An 18765-nucleotide genomic window follows, 5' to 3' on the forward strand; every position below is an offset into this window, starting at 1 on the left:
GTGTGAATATGAACACAAAAGTCTTTGGGATTCTTGCAAGTGCAGGAAAGTAATGTACATCTTCTAGGTAGCAGAGTTATCACACAAATAATCAACTCATGAAAAGAACAGAGCAAAACCAAATATCTACCTGGGAAAACAAGAAGTCTGAAAAAAAAAGTATAATGGCCAATGTCTGCGGTAGAGAGCTTCCATGGTGACCCCAATGATCCCGCCTCCCAGTATTTGTGCTGTGCATATAGATGGTCCCTGACTTACGATGGTTTGACTTAAAATTTTTTGACTTTACGATGGTGTGAAGGGATAAGCATTCGGTAGAAACCGTACTTCGAATTTCAAATTCTGATCTTTTACCAGGCTAGGAATACGCAGTATGATACTCTCTGGTGATGCTGGGTAGTGGTGGCATGCCCATAGTTCCCAGTCCGCCCTGTGATCACGAGGGTAAACAAACAACTGATACAATTACAACCATTGTGTACCCATACAACCATACAAAAGTTTTTCACTTTTGGTACAGTATTCAATAAATTACATGAGATATTCAACACTTTATTATAAAATGCTCTGTGTTAGTTGATTTTGCCCAACTATAGGCTAATGTAAGTGTTCTGAGCACATTTAAGGAAAGCTAGGCTAAGCTATGATGTTTGGTAGGTTAGATGTATTAAATACATTTTCAATTTAACAATATTTTCAACTTACAATGGGTTTATCAGGGCATAACCCCATTGTAAGTCGAAAAGGTCTGTAGTCTTCATCCACACTGAATAGGGCTGACTGGTGTAATCAATAGGATAGTGGTGTAATGATGGTTTGTGACTTCCAAGGTGAGGTCATAAAAGACATGTTTTTGGGACTTCCCTGGTGGCACAGTGGTTAAGAATCCGCCTGCCAATGCAGGGCACATGGGTTCGAACCCTGATCCAGGAAGATCCCACATGCCGCAGAGCAACTAAGCCCGTACACCACAACTACTGAGCCTGCGCTCTAGAGCCCAGGAGCCACAACTACTGAAGCCTGTGTGCCACAACTACTGAAGCTCACACACCTAGAGCCTGTGCTCCACAACAAGAGATGCCACCACAATGAGAAGCCCGTGCACCGCAACGAAGAGTAGCCCCTGCTCGCCGCAACTAGAGAAAGCCCACGCACAGCAATGAAGACCCAACACAGCCAAAAATAAATAAATAAATTTATATATATTAAAAAAAAGGACAGGGCTTCCCTGGTGGCGCAGTGGTTGAGAATCTGCCTGCTAATGCAGGGGACACGGGTTCGAGCCCTGGTCTGGGAAGATCCCACATGCCTCGGAGCGGCTGGGCCCGTGAGCCACAACTGCTGGGCCTGTGCGTCTGGAGCCTGTGCTCCGCAGCGGGAGAGGCCGCGGTGGTGGGAGGCCCGCGCACCGCGATGAGGAGTGGCCCCCGCTCGCCGCAACTGGAGAAAGCCCTCGCACAGAAACGAAGACCCAACACAGCCAAGTAAATAAATACATAAATAAATTTATAAAAAAAAAAAAAAAAAAAAAAAAAAGGACATATGTTTTCTGCTTTGCTTTCTCGTGGATCACTCACTCTGGGAGAAGCCAGCTGCCATATTGTGAGACCACTCAAGCAGCCCTATGGTATGAGAATTTTCACCGCAGCATGTTTCTGGTAGTGGGTAGCTGGAGGTAGCCCGGGTGTCAGTTTGTGGGAAAGTGATGGGTGAAATGTGATGATTGCATAACAGTAAGCTCCATGATTAAATGCAAGAGGTTGGACCTGCATACATCAACATACGTAGGTATTAAAAATAGTGCTTCCCCAGAAATAATATTATTTATGCAACTAAAAATCCCTCAAACAACAATACACATTTCGCAAGAACACATTCAGGTAAAAAGATATACAAAAATACATTAAAATGCAGATCATGGCAAGGAGGAGAAAATGAATGGAATGTGTAGATAAAAATAAATAACAAATGAATTAAGCAAGAAAGGGAGTCTTAATGCGCCTTGGACTGAGGAATGTGATTTACTCAATCTTCTGTACTAGAAGTTGAGAACTAGAATTAAAGAAAAAAAACTACTGGAAAAAAATCCAGACTTTCAAAAGGAAAGGCATGTGAAAGAGTGATAGAAAAAGAGGAGTAGCATCCAATGACACCTCAGACCAGTTTCAAAACAAAAAGACATCTGTGATCCAGGACTAGGTTGTTCTGGGCATAAAAGCAGGTAATTAATAGGGTGAGGGGAGGATGATTTAAGCTGCCAATCAAGGCGAGTTTTGCCTTCTACCTTAGGGTCCTTGTGTCTTTATCCAGGGAATGCATTGTAATGTAAAGTTTCTTATGAATGAAGAACGGTTATGAAAAAGAGGCTCAGAAAATAATGTCTTTATTTTAAAAGACTTTAAAAAACTACTGCTCCTGTTTTTGTTGTTTCTCATAAATCACCAAGTGTTTGTGTACTGAGTTATCTGGTGCAATTCTAAACCTACCTGTTGACCTACTGTCTAGAAAGTGAATAGCCAAATATCATGAGAAAAGCTATTTAACTTGAATTTTCTATTATCCTTTACATGAGATTTTGACCTGATGTTTAAAGGTTCCATTATCACAGCTTGAACTATATTTTATATTTTAAAAAAGTGGTTGACACTTTATTAATACTAAAGAAAAATTTAAAAATCCACTTCTTACTCCACCACTCTAACATAAAAACAGCTCTTAATTCTTTGGGTTCTCATCCATGCTTTATAGATTGGCCTAATGAATCTCACATGTCATGAGCAAAGGAAGATTTTCAAGTCACTTTTCACATAACCTGAACAATATGCTATGCACTGTGACAAGCCCAATATGAAGTATGAAGAAAGAAGATCCTCGTCTTCAAATTATATGCTTCTAAAGGGAACCCACCTGCACTGTTGGTGGGAATGTAAATTGGTACAGCCACTATGGAGAACTGTATGGAGGTTCCTTAAAAAACTAAAAATAGAACTACCATACGACCCAGCAATCCCACTACTGGGCATATACCCTGAGAAAACCATAATTAAAAAAGAGACATGTACCACAATGTTCATTGCAGCACTATTTATAATAGCCAGGACATGGAAGCAACCTAAGTGTCCATCGACAGATGAATGGATAAAGAAGATGTGGCACGTATATACAATGGAATATTACTCAGTCATAAAAAGGAACGAAACTGAGTTATTTGTAGTGAGGTGGATGGACCTAGAATCTGTCATACAGAGTGAAGTAAGTCAAAAAGAGAAAAACAAATACCATATGCTAATGCATATATATGGAATTTTAAAAAGCGGTACTGATGAACCTAGTGGCAGGGCAGGAATAAAGACACAGATGTAGAGAACAGACTTGAGGGCATAGGGGGAAGGGGAAGCTGGGATGAAGTGAGAAAGTGGCATGGCCATATATAAACTACCAAATGTAAAATAGATAGCTAGTGGGAAGCAGCTGCATGGCACAGGGAGATCAGCTCGGAGCTTTGTGACCACCTAAAGGGGTGGGATAGGGAGGGTGGGAGGGAGGGAGACGCAAGAGAGAGGAGATATGGGGTTATATGTGTATGTATAGCTGATTCAGTTTGTTGTACAGCAGAAACTAACACAACATTGTAAAGCATTTATACTCCAATAAAAATGTAAAAAAACCAAATTATATGCTTCTAGAATAAGAATTACTACATGGTTAAAAAGAAAAATCACAGGCCCATTCTAGGGGGTGTTGTTGACACCCCATCACACAGGTTGTCCACCCACCTCTGAGCTCAACTGTAGTTGCAGAGGGCAGTTCCCCAAGCTGCAGCTTTGCCCCTGATGGGCTTCTCTCCGTCTCTCCACCAGCTCTTGGACCCACAGCAGCTTGCTGAGTCCTTGTGTAGGGAAGTTCCAGAAGTGCCGGGGATTTGACTCCCCCAGGGCCAATATTCAACCAACGAGAAATGGAAATTTGTGGATAAAGATACTTTATTGCTGTAAAGGAGTGGCAAACTGGGAGTGATTCAGCTGGATAGTTAAGGAGGGGTGGGTCCATAAAGAGCCTTATAAAACCTTATGAGGACTTTACCCTGAAAACAAAAGCTCTTAAAGGGATTTAAGCTAGAAGAGACATGATCAGATCTGCGCTTAAAAATTATCTCTAATTGTAGTGAATGGATTTGGGAGGGACCAGACCTGACAGTGAGACTAGTTAATCCAGATGAGGTGATGGTGAACAAGGTCAAGTAGGAAGTAGCATTAGGAGGAGAAATAAGTGACAGGACCTGGGAGACATTCAGTTGTGGAACTAGCAGACTTGGTGGCTGATTGGAAGTGGGGGAGGTGAGAGAAAGGGAGGAATCGAGGATGATGATTATTTCTCCAATTTGGATAATGTTTGGTGCTTAGTGGGGCTGTTCTCTAATATGGGGAACAAGAGAAGGAGCATTGGGGGAGCATTTGAGAGTGCTGGTGATGGCTGCCATTTTGGACAGGACGTATTGTTGACTTTGAGGTGCATGTGGGAAAAGCAAGTAGAGATATCTATTGCTCAGACATCTAATGTGTCTGGAGCTTAGGAGAGAGACCTGGGCTGCAGGTGAGCACAGAGATGGCAGTGAAGCCATGGGAGTCGATGGGATCGCCTGAGCGTGGAGTAGAACGAGAACAAGCCAGATCCTGAAGAAGTGAAATGGAGAGCCCACCAACGATTCTACAAACGTAAGCAGCCACCGGGAAGACAACGAAAGCTTCAGAGATGCCTAGTTGAGATAAAGGCTGAGGGTGTCCTTGTTGAAAAAGCCAGTGGGGTACAAAAATAGGCAAAACTAATCTCTGTTTCAAGAACTGGGGAAAGTGATTGCCCTTCAGGGAATAGGTAGTTACTGGTGGAGGAAGGGGCAAAAGGGGACTTCTGTTTCCTTCTCTTTCTGGGTGCTGCTGAGATGTGTGCCTGAAGTTTGTGAGAAGACTGGGGACGCTGGGGCTCTGACATCTGCTCCAAAGGCGCAGGTTACTGTCTGGAGCTCAGACCTACAGTGCGCTGGCTGTAAAAACCCCATGTGAGGAATGAGGAATCTTCTTTTCAAGTAGAGGGACACGGCCAATTTCACACTTTTAATTGTTTAATTAATGAATATTTACATTAAAAAAAAAGCAGTTAAGGGACTTGGCATCAAAAGCATTGACTGTGAGGCAGAGGATGGATACACGTATCATTTCCAAGGCTTCGTAGAAGGAAAATCCAGGGAGACTGAGTTTCTTGAGTTCACAATTGTCATTCTGAATACAAATCGTTAGGCCTATCTATCCTCATTTAACACTTTAGTTACAAACATTATCAACCATGCTTCCATATGAGTGCTCAGCTGGGAGAAGATTGCTTTAGTTGACAAAAACTCTTTCAGAACAAAAAAACATGTGATTTTTCATTCTTGAAAGGACTTGACCTTGTTAAAATAAATCTATTGTAGAATGCTGGGCTCTGGGATATGGAGAGTTGAAAACCTTGCTTATGGAAGAGATTAGAACTCACTCACCCAAATCTGTTTGGTTGAAGTACCCTAATTGGACATTCTTTGCTCTCTCTAGAGGAAGGATCAGTAAACGTTTCTTAAGTATTCTCAGATTCACAGATCATTTGGTCATGAGGCATGTAAGCAAATGGACATGGCTACATTCAAATAAAACTTTATTTACAAAAACAGGAGGCCCAGCCTCAGTTTGCCAAAGCCTGCCATAAGGGTGAGGCTAGGGCCTGAGCTCTGTCCAGAATATCTGAATATTCTGAATGGATGGATGTTCACCAGCAAGTATCTGGTTTTTGCATCAGAGACATGTGCTCCAACTGCAATACTTTGGTATGAATTTTTAGAATGGTTGAGGAGGATATCAGTACCTTTGGCTCAGACAATTTTATGTGAAGAATCCAAGTGGAATATACGTTAGGAGAGCATGGTGCTACATTTCCTAGTGTTGAGCAGAAGTAGGACAACATTCACTTAAGTGCATTTATCTAGAATAAAGCAAACAATTATAGCTGCTAGGGAATAGGAAAGAGTAATTAAGTCTGCATCTTGGCTGGATTGCAATCCCAGTCTCTGATTTTAAAACTTAAAAGTTTAAAATGATTAGTGTGACAAATTTTCATTTATCTTACTTTGATTACTTCTTGTTTTTAAGTTAAAATTTAATACTGGTATAAAGGAAAAAAGAAAATAACCTATAATAAATTAAGCCAAAGAATTTTTGTTTCCCTTAATGAATCCTTCCAATCTGCAGTCAAAGCCAATAATTTATCACATGTGAATTAAATGCCACTAGGAATCATATCATGGCATCTGCCTCCCCCCAAACATAATGCGAATCCATTGATTCTTCACCTGCAACTTTTTGATAGATGGCAATGAATTCCTTTTCCAGTGAATTTCTAGATTCAAGAATTTCTCAAGGCCTATGCCTGGTAAAACCCATTTTAAACCTCCAAGTTGCCAGTAGTAATTGACTTCAGAGGATCTTCCAAGGAAATAAAATTGTATTCCTAAGCACACTGAAAGTCCTTTAGCGTTTGCTCACTTTTCATACATGGGAGAATTGAGAGGGATGAGGAGACATGAAGGGCCCTCTTTAGCCCCTCTCCAGAGGGTGACAGGCATCTGAAAATGCTCAAGTGCCACATCAGATCAGAGATGTTAAGAAGAACCATTACCTCTGTTAAAAAATGATAATATTTTGTCAATCACTTAAAAGTGTGAGTTAAACTGAAGATTTATTTTAGATGCCTAATGTTGTTTTTCCCCAGAAAGCTTTTTCTTGTCCTCTAAAATGGTTTCCATAATACAGAAGGGCTCTGGTTGGGGAAAGAGGTTGAAGGAATAAGGAATGAGGAGGGGCAGAAAGACGTGCAGGACCTCCATGATGTGTACAAAATCTGTTCTGCCTGTCACCTTATATCTGCAAAAAGACTTCCTGGCTTACTGCCTTCATCTGGAAGACTGTTAATTCACGATATGTTACAATTTCCCAAGTTATTACATAAGAGATTAACTGCTTCTGGTTTTGACTACCTAGAGACAAAATTTTCTTCTACACACGCTATTAAAATAAAACCAATGTTTTGTTTTACAACATGTCACTCAATTATCTAATGACCAGCTCTCTGTCATGCATTACAGCTGAGAATGAAGGCCATCCCACTGGAGGGTGAGTCCCTGAGTGGACACTTGCTCCAGAGCAAATGCCTGAACTTGATCTGCTGTGTCTAGTATCCTCCAACCACTAAGCTTGGCCAATCTGAATAGCTTTAATAGGCCATGACCACTTTCTACACTTCACTTCTAATAATCATAGAATTTTTCCTTCTAGAAAGCAAAAATTATTACAGAGATTATCAGAGTGTCAGGTACAGCACTTATAGGCATTTCAAAAGATTATAGTCAATTTAAAATGTTGAACAGATTCATAATTGCTTTTCAAGACTGAATCACTTGCATTTTAATGTTTATATCAAACATTGCAATGTTAAAGATAAATTATCTGAACTTCTATTAGGTAGTAATGGTGTCAGAGAATGATGGGTAATTAGGCCATATGGTATATCTTGTGTCCACAGCCCATGCAATGTTTGCAGAATGCTGCACTATGTTAACTGCTACTGCAAAGCAGGCAATTATGGCACTGAATTTTCCATAAAATCCACCCAAATAAATCTTGCAGTCCCTCTCTTTGCAGATGAGCATCTTGCCTTTAAGAGGATGCAGTAGAAAAGAAACTTGCTAACAGTTTCTTTAGCAACAGCAAGAAGATTTCTTGTCTGAGACCCCATAAGTTTTTCATTTCATTAGCTCTCTCCTCCACCTCCTTTATTCATCTGACAAACACGTACTGAGCACCTCCTATGAGCCAGGCACTGTTTCAGGCTTGGGGGATACACTATGAACAAAACACAGGAAAGTCCCTGCCCCATGGAGCTTACATTCTAATAGGGGAAGACAGACAAGCACATAAATACATAATATCACAGGGTTCAAAATAGCTTAGAGACATCCTGTCTCAAATCTATTTACTGCATCTCCTCTTTTTGGGGCTGTGATGAGTGAAAGGAGAGGCCAGTAATGGACCAGCAATGTCACTGGTCCTAATGGGTAAACTTCAGTGAGTCCTTCAACTAACCTGGGTCTCAGTTTCCTCAGCTATAAAATGGGCAGAGGTTGGATTAAGTGACTTTTTTTTTAAGAAAAAGGGCCCTTTCAAGAGCCAGTTTGTTGACTGCTCTACATTTTTAAAAAATTTAAAAAGAAAACATGAAAAATCCTTAGGTATTCCACATACACTCAGCACTTTAAATGCCAATCTAAACTTCATAAATAGCAAATGTCTTATTTACAACTGCTATAGAATGAAGTCATTTTACTATCTTCAGCCACCATAAAAGTATATTCATTTCCATTGTTGGTTACATAGTCCCACCTCATTTGTAAAACCCTCCTGGGTGTGACACTGTCTCTCTCCTACTAACCTAGTTCACTGACTTTGTGCTCCTGTTTAACCTTTTCCACTGGACTATCAGTTCTAGGAAAATAGGGATTGGGTCCTTACTCTTTTGGATGAGATTCTGTCCAGGTCCATAGAGGTGTAATCATTGCACCTACACCATGTTTTATGGCCTCATGCCCGTTGGGAACCCACATTAGTTCTTTAGGTTGTAAGAATAGTTCTGCTTAATAAAATTAGAGCTATGGGGTACCAAAGGGTATGTACACTAACATCCAAAATGGAGAAATGGGTTTCCAGAACAATTCACAGACTAGGATAATGTGAATTAAAAAATAATCCTAACCTCTTTGGAACCCTGGTGGAATGTTAATGTATATTTAATAACACAAGTGAAGTTGTATGCATTTTGCAAACAATTTTTCTTAAAGAAGGTAACATAGCTGGAGAGCTGAATGTCAAATAAGGTTAGGCTCATACCCACTAACTTGGCATGAGTTATGAAGCCCCTGATTCTCTTGAAAGACAAGTTGTATTCACTGGTTTGATTTTGAAATGTAGAAACTCAAATTTCAATCAATCCAGCAGCTTAGGATGACAGGAAATTTTACAGGGCTATAAGAAATCTTCTTTTCTTATCTGGATCAGATTCCCACCAAAACGCTGAAGATTGCTGAAGGCTGCATGGCTGTGTCTTTGAGTTTTATTGGTTGCCGTGTAATCAAATATCCTACACGTTTTCAAATCTGATCGGGTGGGCCCTATCAAAAGGACACATCTTGTCAATGCCTTTGGAGGCAAAGTGAAATCTCTGCCTTAATAACCGAATTTAATTCCTTCCTGTTGATCTGTGGTGTCAACATCCATGCTGTCAATGTTATCAGAAGTGCCTAACATGGGCTGCTGTGTAGACTAAGGTCTGTCCTGTCCTGTCAGCCACTGGAAAGGAATAAGGACCACGTCCTTGGTTGGGTGCACACGACTACTCCAGGACCAGATGGGCAGGAGGAGAAGCATCCCGTGTAACCTTAAATAACCTTGAAGCAGCATCACAACATCTTCTAGCAATAAACAATATCCCAGACAGAGCCTGCACGGACTATGAGATGAAGACAGGTCCAGCAGACATCAAGTGCATAAGCGAGGGTCAGAGAAAAATAAGGAGGTTCAGACAACTTTTGGCAAAGTAGATCACAGTGACAGGTAAATTCTTGTTAGCAAAGAAAATGCAGTTTGGTATACATCATGGAATTTTAGTATGTGTTTAAGCTGTTGGGTATATGCTACCTAAGAATACAGTCCTTTTTTCACAGGGATAGGCAGGAGGAATGATAAAGCCCTGCTGATTTTCACTGTCCTTATATCAGTATGACTACAGCCCTTCCCAGCCAACCCAAAGGGTCCAAGGTTGGATACAAGAGTGCACTGGGTCCGGCTTTGGCTGTTAGGTCTCCAGAAAGTCACTGTGTGACATGTACTCTTCAGGGTGGAAGTCTTTGAGTTGCAAACAAGTATGACTCTTAAGTCCAAACCTCGGTGGGCACCATGGCTTCTTTGGTTCCAACAGAAGGCAGTAGGTTTTCTTCAGACAGGAAATAAAAGGGGAACTGTACCAAGAACCCACGGATCTTTTTCAGTTCTTCCTCAGCTCTAATGGGATCTTCCTTTGCTAAGATGGGCTTGCTTATAAAGTCTCTCAGCTGAATTAAATTGTGTACTTCATCATTGGGAAGGCACCGGAACACCTGATTAAATAGGAAACTGAGTGACAGGCTTAAAAGAAAGCATATCCCCTTTACTGAAAATACTCATTCCGACGGACAAAACCTTTGTTTTATGAAACACATATTAGTTTTATGTTACAGCGCAGACCTGATTGAAGGGTTGCTTCTTTTATTTGCTACAAAGAGAGTGCTAGATTTGCTTCCATCAAAAAAAAAAAACAACACAGATCCTATATCTGATCTACATAAGTGATTGACCTCAGGATAAAGTCAAGCTAGTGGTAAGGAGTTTCATGGGTGATACCGTACTTTTTGGATAATAATCACCCCTGAATTTCACTGGAGGTTCTGGTCTAAAAGGAAAATTGTGTATTATATTTTCTCTAACTTTTTAATTTTGAAAAATGTTCATATCTGTACCTGTACTTAAAGTTATCAATTGTGTATGTATTTTGCTAACTGAAAATAAGTTTCACACATCATAACACTTCACACCTCAATATTTCAGCATGTATTTCTTAAGAATAAGGACATGTGCCTATATAACCACAATATAATTCTCACACCTCAGAAAATCAATTCTATGTTATTTAAGATATGGTCCATATTCAGATTTATCCGATTATTCCCAAAATGTCTTCTATAGCTGTTATTCTTCCCAATCCAGGATCCAAACTAGGCTGTGCCCTGCATTTAAAAAATTACATTTGAAAAGACTCCATGCACACAACCTATTTGATCATGGCCTTGAGGCCTCAGTATGAAACAAGGCTATGTAGATAGTTGTCATGTTTCATTAGAAATGATGAATTTTCTGTGCTGAAGGGACTCTGGAAGTCAGAAGAATGCACTCTCACCCAGTTTATGATAGACGGTCAGTGGATCTCAGCTTGAATATTTTCTATGATGGAATGCTGGCTACTTCATGATGTAACCTGTTTCAGTGTCGGGTGACTCAACTCTTGTACACTCTTTATCATTATCAATGGACGGAACTTACCAGAAGATGCATTTGGCCTACCTAACAAATGAAGTTGGTTTTAAAACACCTTTCCAAAATTAGAGCTGTCCAAATGAGAAAGTTTCTCATTATTAATAAGCTTCATCATTAGGATGGACACCATTTACTATATGTACTATGTGCTAAGTACATTTAATAGACTGTTCTTTATCCTCACGACCACCTAGTGAATGTTCCTCCCAGTTTATAGGAGAGGAAAGAAAGGAAGGCTCAGAACATCAAATTACTATACACATAGTTATATCGCCAGCAACTGTGTGAGCTGGGCTGAACCCAAGTCTGACTCATTTTTTGATCCCATCTGCCTCTTTCCTCTTTGTCACTAGACATGTATAAAGGCTGGGTAACCACCTGCTAAGGATGCTTATGATGGGATTCTGGAATCTGAGACCAGAATGTCACTAAAGTCTCTTCTAAACAATAATCTATGGCTCTTTTTGACTCTGTTTTTTTAATGTCTACCAAGAAGTATTTTATTACAAGTTGGAGGTGTATTGGTTTTTTACACTCATTAAGAATACTCTGTACTAATAATATGCAGAAATAATTTTGTGCTTTTGTGATGTGATTCAGTTAAAAAAGGAACAGGATATGTAAACCTCACCTTATCATAAATTGTAGCATTTCGAGCTGCCGTTGAAACCCACACCTCCTTGAAGAATTTGTCACTCACTGGATCCTGAATGTCTTCACTAGGGCCAGAAAGATAGCCGAGGACAACCCTGAAAAACAAGTGTCCTCCAAAATGAGTAACTGAGACAAAGCAGTTTGCTGCAGGCACTGTTTCTAATGGTACAGCAATTCAGACACTCAACCACAGAAGTCCTTTTCTTTTAAGGAAATCAAAGGAAGCCATTAAGACTAAGTGTGTGGGGCTTCCCTGGTGGCGTAGTGGTTGAGAATCTGCCTGCCAATGCAGGGGACACGGGTTAGAGCCCTGGTCTGGGAAGATCCCACATGCCGCGGAGCAACTAGGCCCGTGAGCCACAACTACTGAGCCTGTGCGTCTGGCGCCTGTGCTCCGCAACAAGAGAGGCCACGATAGTGAGAGGCCCACGCACCGCGATGAAGAGTGGCCCCCGCTCGCCGCAACTAGAGAAAGCCCTCGCACAGAAACGAAGACCCAACACAGCCAAAAATAAATAAATAAGTAAATAACTTAAAAAAAAAAAGACTAAGTGTGTGTCTGTGTGTCTATATAAAAAAAAGCCAAGTTGCAAAACAAAACAAAACAAAACAGAAAAACCTAAGTTGTTATGATGTTTGAAAGTTTTAACTGTTGGACAGAGAAACACCTTCATTTTGCTCTAACAGTTCTTGTAATTCGGCCTAAGAGGGTGAGAACCTTGGAAGATAGGATTAGTATTCAAAGCATGTGCCTTTCAACGTGCTGAGCCTTTCCAAAAATGATCTCAGTAAATCCTCAACAGCCTTATGAAGAAGCAGCTATTAAAAAAAAAAAAAAAAAAGTAAAAAAATAGTAAAAACAAAAGAAGCAAGTATTATTATTTTCCTTTTACTGAAAAGGGAGCTAAGGGGACTTCCCTGGTGGCACAGTGGTTAAGACTCCGAGCTTCCAATGCGGGGGGCCCGGGTTCAATCCCTGGTCCGGGAACTAGATCCCATATGCATGATGCAACTAAGAGTCCACATGCCACAACTAAGGAGCTCACGAGCCGCAACTAAGGAGCCCACCTACTACCATACCCAGTGCAACCAAATAAATAAATAAATAAATAGATCAACAGGTTAAAAAAAAAAAGAAAAGGGAACTAAGGCACAGAGAGGTCAAGTAACTCTTTCAAGGTCATACAGCTAGCAAATTGTATATCTGGGACTCCAACCAGGACCACCTGACTCCCAAACCTGTGCTCTTAACCAAGACTTGACTTTCCTTCCTCCCTCCCCACCCCTTCCTCCCTTCCTCCCTTCCTTCCTTCCTTCCTTCCTTCCTTCTTCCCTCCCTTGGGCCAAGAACTATGCTGAACTCCAGGGTACAGAAATGAATATGAAAGACACGAAGCCTCTCTGGGTGCAGTTATACTTGGTAGGTGAGATCAACAATGAATAAAGAATCACCCTCAAAAGGAATTAATTAAAATGTGGTAAATACCAGGTGTGCTTTAAGAGTGTGAGATGGGAGTAGCCCGGGAGGCTTTTCCCTCCCCTGCCTGTTTGCCTAACCTTACCTACCATCTTTCAGGATTCAGTACAAGGTCACCTCTATGAAACTTTTTATGGCTCCCTTTTTCCCTTCTCCCATTTCTCCCCGTCAATCCTGAAAGATTTGAACTTTCTTCCTTTGTCCCCCTCACTGTGCTTCATCTGTGCTTTGTTTTTATCAGAGCACCTGCAATATTTCATGTACTTTTTGCTTTTAATAGGCCCATCTCCCACTTCTAGCATGTAAATTCTTTAAGAGAACATGACCTGGCTATTCTCATATCCTCAGAGTACCTGGCATAAAAGAAGCCATACAGTAGATTGTTTGAATTGATCAAATATAAACAGAGGACTAGAAATAATAAGAAATTCTCAAGCAAAGCAAGACAAGTTTTAGAGGTCATATGTGAAAATTATACAAGCGCTGGTACTTACGTAAAGCCTGAGTGTTAAAAAGCACTTCTATCTTAATCCTGGGAGGTAGATGGTACAGGATTCCCATTTTGCAAATGGGAAACAAAGGTTGGAGGCATTCTATTAATGGAGCTAGAATTGAAACTGAGTCCAAAGCTCTTTTCTCACATGCCTGGTAGGTTCAAGGAATACCAAAAAGGCTTGTGCTACATTGGAAATAAAAGTGGGGAGACTTCCCTGGTGGCGCAGTGGTTAAGAATCCGCCTGCCAATGCAGGGGACACGGGTTCGATCCCTGGTCTGCAAAGATCCTACATGCCGCAGAACAACTAAGCCCATGCGCCACAAATACTGAGCCTGTGCTCTAGAGCCCGTGAGCCACAACTACTGAGCCCGCATGCCACAACTACTGAAGCCCGCACGCCTAGAGCCCGCCCTCCGCAACAGGAGAAGCCACTGCAATGAGAAGCCTGTGCACCGCAACGAAGAGTAGCCCCCGCTCGTTGCAACTAGAGAAAGCCCACGCGCAGCAGCCAAGACCCAACGCAGCCAAAAATAACTAACTAACTAACTAAATAAATTTATTGAAAGAAAGAAAGAAAAGTGGGGAAATGGGTCTCAGATGGACTTTGGCTTTTACATTGCATGAAACTGGGACATACTGCTGACACTGGAGCAAGGAGTGACAGGATCTGACTTAAACGTTAACAAACGGCTGCTGGATTGAGAATAGACCGTGCAGGGCAAGGATTGACACAGGGAGGTCAGTTAGGAGTCAATGCAGTGATCTCGGTGGGAGATGATGGTGGCTTGGGTGGTGGAGAGGAAGGTGGAGAGATCAGATTTCACTGATCCAGTGGACACAGGGTGTGAGAAAAAGTGAGGCATAAGGATGACTAAAAGGGCTTTGCCTTGAGCAAACAGAAGACTGCAGTTGCCATTAGCTGAGATGGGTAATTCTGTGGGTAGAGCCAGTTAGTGGGGGGGAAGACCAGGAATTCAGTTTTGAACCTGTTGGGACATCTATTAAATATACAAGTGGTGATGCTGAGTAGGTAGCTGGATAAAAGAATGTGGAGTTGGGGAGAGAAGGTTTGGCTGGAGATATACACTTGAGAATTGTCCACATACGTACACTCATAAAGCCATGTGACTTTAACTGACTTTACCGAAGTAGTGAGTATAGGTAGAGAAGAGGACCAGTGCACCTCAACAGTAGGGCAGAGAAGGAGCAGCCAGTGAGGCTGCAGAGAAGCCAGAGGATGGGTGTCCCGGAACCACACGGAGTCAGATTCAGATGAGAACTGACCATTGGATGTAACAGGGTGGAGGTCATAATATCGTTACCCTCTTTGTATTTAAATGTGTAGATTTACGTCATCGTTTTTAACGGCTGCAGAATTTCCCATTATGTGAAATTTTATTTAGCCAGCTATTTTATTATGACCTTTTGGGTTGTTTCCAGTTTTCCATTATTATAAACAAGGCTATAATGAACATAATTTATTCATCATATATAATACTTTGTGAATTTCTATGATTATTTCACTAGGAGAAATTGAAGAATTAAAATCCTGGGTCAAACATTATGTAAAATGTACTTCAAGAAAGGCTGTTCCAACACACATGCTATTAAATTAACCATGTGTGTTCTCCCCAGTCAACTCCAATATTATCAACTCCTGAAAAGGCTCAGCCAGCTTATAGGGATAAAAGGGCATCACATTTTAGTTTGAGTCTGCACTTTTTCTACTATATAAAAATTTTCTAAAATAAATGGATCTGGCACCTGGGCTCACTAGGATTCCTAGAGTTTTATAACCTCAAAATTCTATTTCTACTTCAAATAATGTCTCCCTCAGGCTCGATAGGAATAACTTTCAAAAAGGTTCTAAAGGATGATGTTTGCACCTAGGTGCTGCCGCTCCTTAAGAACCAAAGCAAAATTTAACCGTGCCAAATTTGAAGGACAGCACAAGTTATAACAATAAGTCAGTCAGAGTAATGCCTTTGATTTGAGTGGCGTCTAACCCACTGAAAACGGAGCTGAAAGAATATTTCTGTGACTTTGCTTTTAAATGAGAACAGGAGGTGAGGCAATGTGTCCATCAAGTTATCAGTTAAGAGCCTGTGTATAGAAAAAGTATTTAAATAAGTCTATAACAGACAATGTTCAGTAATAAATTATCTTCCCTGTCAGTTTTTTAATTATAAAAATTCATACAGTAAAAATAATATGAAGTACTCTGGATATTCTTTAGAGGAGTAAGGTTTCAGAGAAAACAAATTTGATTTTATGTTGAAAATTGAATAATGTCAATTATTTAATGTTTAACTGTTTATGCATCAGTGGGACAGTAGGAAAACTGCAGAAAATTGTTTCTGTTCTTTCCATTCCTCATGTCTATCACTGTAAATGATTCTGAGCTCTACTTGTGTGGATAATGGTTTCTGCTGAGTGATGGTTACATCTGTAAAGTTTGGATAATTTTCTAGGACTTAATGAACTGTTTGGCACGTAGCTGTGACATTTAGTGCAGTACCCTGATGGTTGATTCTACTTAGAATTGATTTCACATCGAAATGTGTCTCTCTATTTCTATTCAAAAATAGCCCAGATGGAAAATGGATTGAAGTTGCATTTTTTTAAGGGAGAAAATGGCTCTGCGCTAGGTCACATTTATCTTTGCGAATATTTCCTAATAAAAAGAGCTAAAATCAACACAAGGTTTTCATGGTGCTTTTTAATGTATTATTTGTGTCTGCCATTGTGGCAAAGTGAAAATGCTTGTTCAAGAATAACTGCCTCTTCAAGACAGTTTGAAAGTTGCCAGGAAAAATAAAGCATCTAGGAATAAACTTAGCATGAAAGGCATAGGATCAGCAAAACACCAAAAGAAGAGCAACAAAAAACTTCAGTGATCACTGAAGAACAACTTCTGCTTCCAATAATGAAAACCCTAGAGCTTTACTGAAGAACAAAAAAATGTGAATAAATTGAAGTCCATACCTTGTTCTTCAATAGGATGGCTCAATGTTATAAAGACATCAACTCTTTTTATATTAATCTATAAGTATACTGTAGTCCTGATCAGAAAACTAGTGAGAGAACTTGAATAAACAAGTTTAAAGTTCGTGCGGAAGAATGACTAAGAGTAGCCAAGATTATTCTGGAAAAGAATACTAATTTGGGGAAGTGGTATGGTAGGAAGTAGTATTAAAGTGCACAGCTACGATAATTAAAGTGGTATCATAATGGCAGGCAAGTCAACAGACTTTCAATAGGAAGTAGCAGAGAGTACAGATAGGTCAGGATGTGTGGCAATTCGGTGCACCATAAAGAGGCACTGCAGGTTAGAGAGGCAACGAGTACTGCAGTCATGCAGTTCTGGATCAGTTGGTTTGCCTGGGAAAAAGAGTTAGAGTTCCTACCTCATTTCTTACATTAAAATAAATTGCAGAAGTTGGCTTCCCTGGTGGCGCAGTGGTTAAGAATCCACCTGCCAAGGCAGGGCACATGGGTTCGAGCCCTGGTCCGAGAAGATCCCACATACCGTGGAGCCCGTGTGCCACAACTACTGAAGTCCATGTGCCACAACTACTGAAGTCCACGTGCCTAGAGCCCGTGCTCTGCAACAAGAGAAGCCACCGCAATGAGAAGCCCATGCACTGCAACGAAGAGTGGCCCCCGCTCACCGCAACTAGAGAAAGCCCGCGCGCAGCAACGAAGACCCAGCACAGCCAAAATAAATAAATAAATAAATAGATAAATTTATTAAAAAATTAAAAAAATAAATTGCAGATGTTAAATGTAAAAGTAATATCAAACGAGCACTAGAAGAAAATATAAGTAAATATTTTATCTTGGGGAAGCTATTCTAAACATATTTTTAAAAAGGGGGGAAAAGAAAAAAACTGACAGATTTGATTAATAAGAATTGATGGTTCCCCCAAATACTCTAAATATGATTAAAAGGCAATTCGCAAATCAGCTTTGCAACAAATGGGAGAAAGAAATTAGGCTTTTATGTACTTAAATTACTGACAAATCATTAAAAGAAAGTGAAACATTCCAACAAAACGGGCAAAGGACATGAATAGTCTAGACAATTTGCAAAAGAACAATTACAAATGGCTAATGGATACATTTTTAAACCCTCAAATTGCAAATTAAAATAATGAAATTCCATTTGAAACCCAACAAATCGGCAAAGATAATAATAGAACTCAGAGGGCAAAGGAAATTGCATACTTTTTGGCTAGAAATCCTATAGTTAGGATTTAGTTAAGGAAACAACTAAGAAGGTAAGCAAGATACTATCTACAATCATACCCACTTTTTTATATCAGCAAAAAATCTGCCCGTCAATGAGGTTTTGGTTAAAGGAATTACGGCGGGCTCAAACAATGTAATACAATGCAGCCATTAAATGTTATAGAAGAACGCAATGACATGGAAAAGTATGTGTAATATTATTTAAATAATAAAGGACTCTGTAGAACTGCAAGATCCTAATTATGTTTAAAAAAAGAAATACAGTAGTGAATAGTTATGTATAGAAAAAAAGTGGAATGACATATATCAAATGTTAAAATTGTTGGCACTGGGTGGTGGGATTACAGATAAATTTAATTTCCTTATTGCTTTTCTGTTTGCCAAATTTTCTACAATGAAAAATATGTTGTATCAGAACCCTCCCCCTCTATAATTATTATACATTTAGAAAGTTATAAAGGAGGCTACACCTTTAAAGAGAATACTTAAGTTCTCATGGAACTGAAAAGGTGTGACATTTATTTCTAGCTTACAGGAGGAAATATTTGTTTCCTTATATGAGCTGCAGTAGGCAATCAGTGGGTTGATTAACAGTGGGTTGCTAATCTTAAACTCTCCCCTGCTAAACAAAACAAATTAACATTAGAAGCCAATTAAAATATCAATGGTCTAAAATAAAACA

The 18765-nt window shown here is 40.1% G+C and overlaps 1 protein-coding gene across 6 annotated transcripts in view; it reads right to left on the bottom strand.

Moving 5' to 3' along the window:
- Positions 1-5105: 5105 nt before the first annotated feature.
- Positions 5106-18765, bottom strand: part of PLD1 (phospholipase D1) — a 212905-nt gene continuing 199245 nt past the window's right edge. For all 6 annotated transcript variants that reach the window (XM_036850657.1, XM_036850658.1, XM_036850656.1 and 3 more), the window contains 2 exons: positions 11836-11953; positions 5106-10231 (listed from right to left, as the gene is read on the bottom strand). In XM_036850657.1, coding sequence (XP_036706552.1) covers positions 10007-10231; positions 11836-11953 — 343 coding nt within the window. In that variant the 3' untranslated portion in view covers positions 5106-10006. The remainder of the gene's footprint in view (positions 10232-11835; positions 11954-18765) is intronic.

This window comes from Balaenoptera musculus, chromosome 4 (assembly GCF_009873245.2).
Source record: "Balaenoptera musculus isolate JJ_BM4_2016_0621 chromosome 4, mBalMus1.pri.v3, whole genome shotgun sequence".
In the NCBI taxonomy this organism is placed as follows: domain Eukaryota; kingdom Metazoa; phylum Chordata; class Mammalia; order Artiodactyla; family Balaenopteridae; genus Balaenoptera; species Balaenoptera musculus.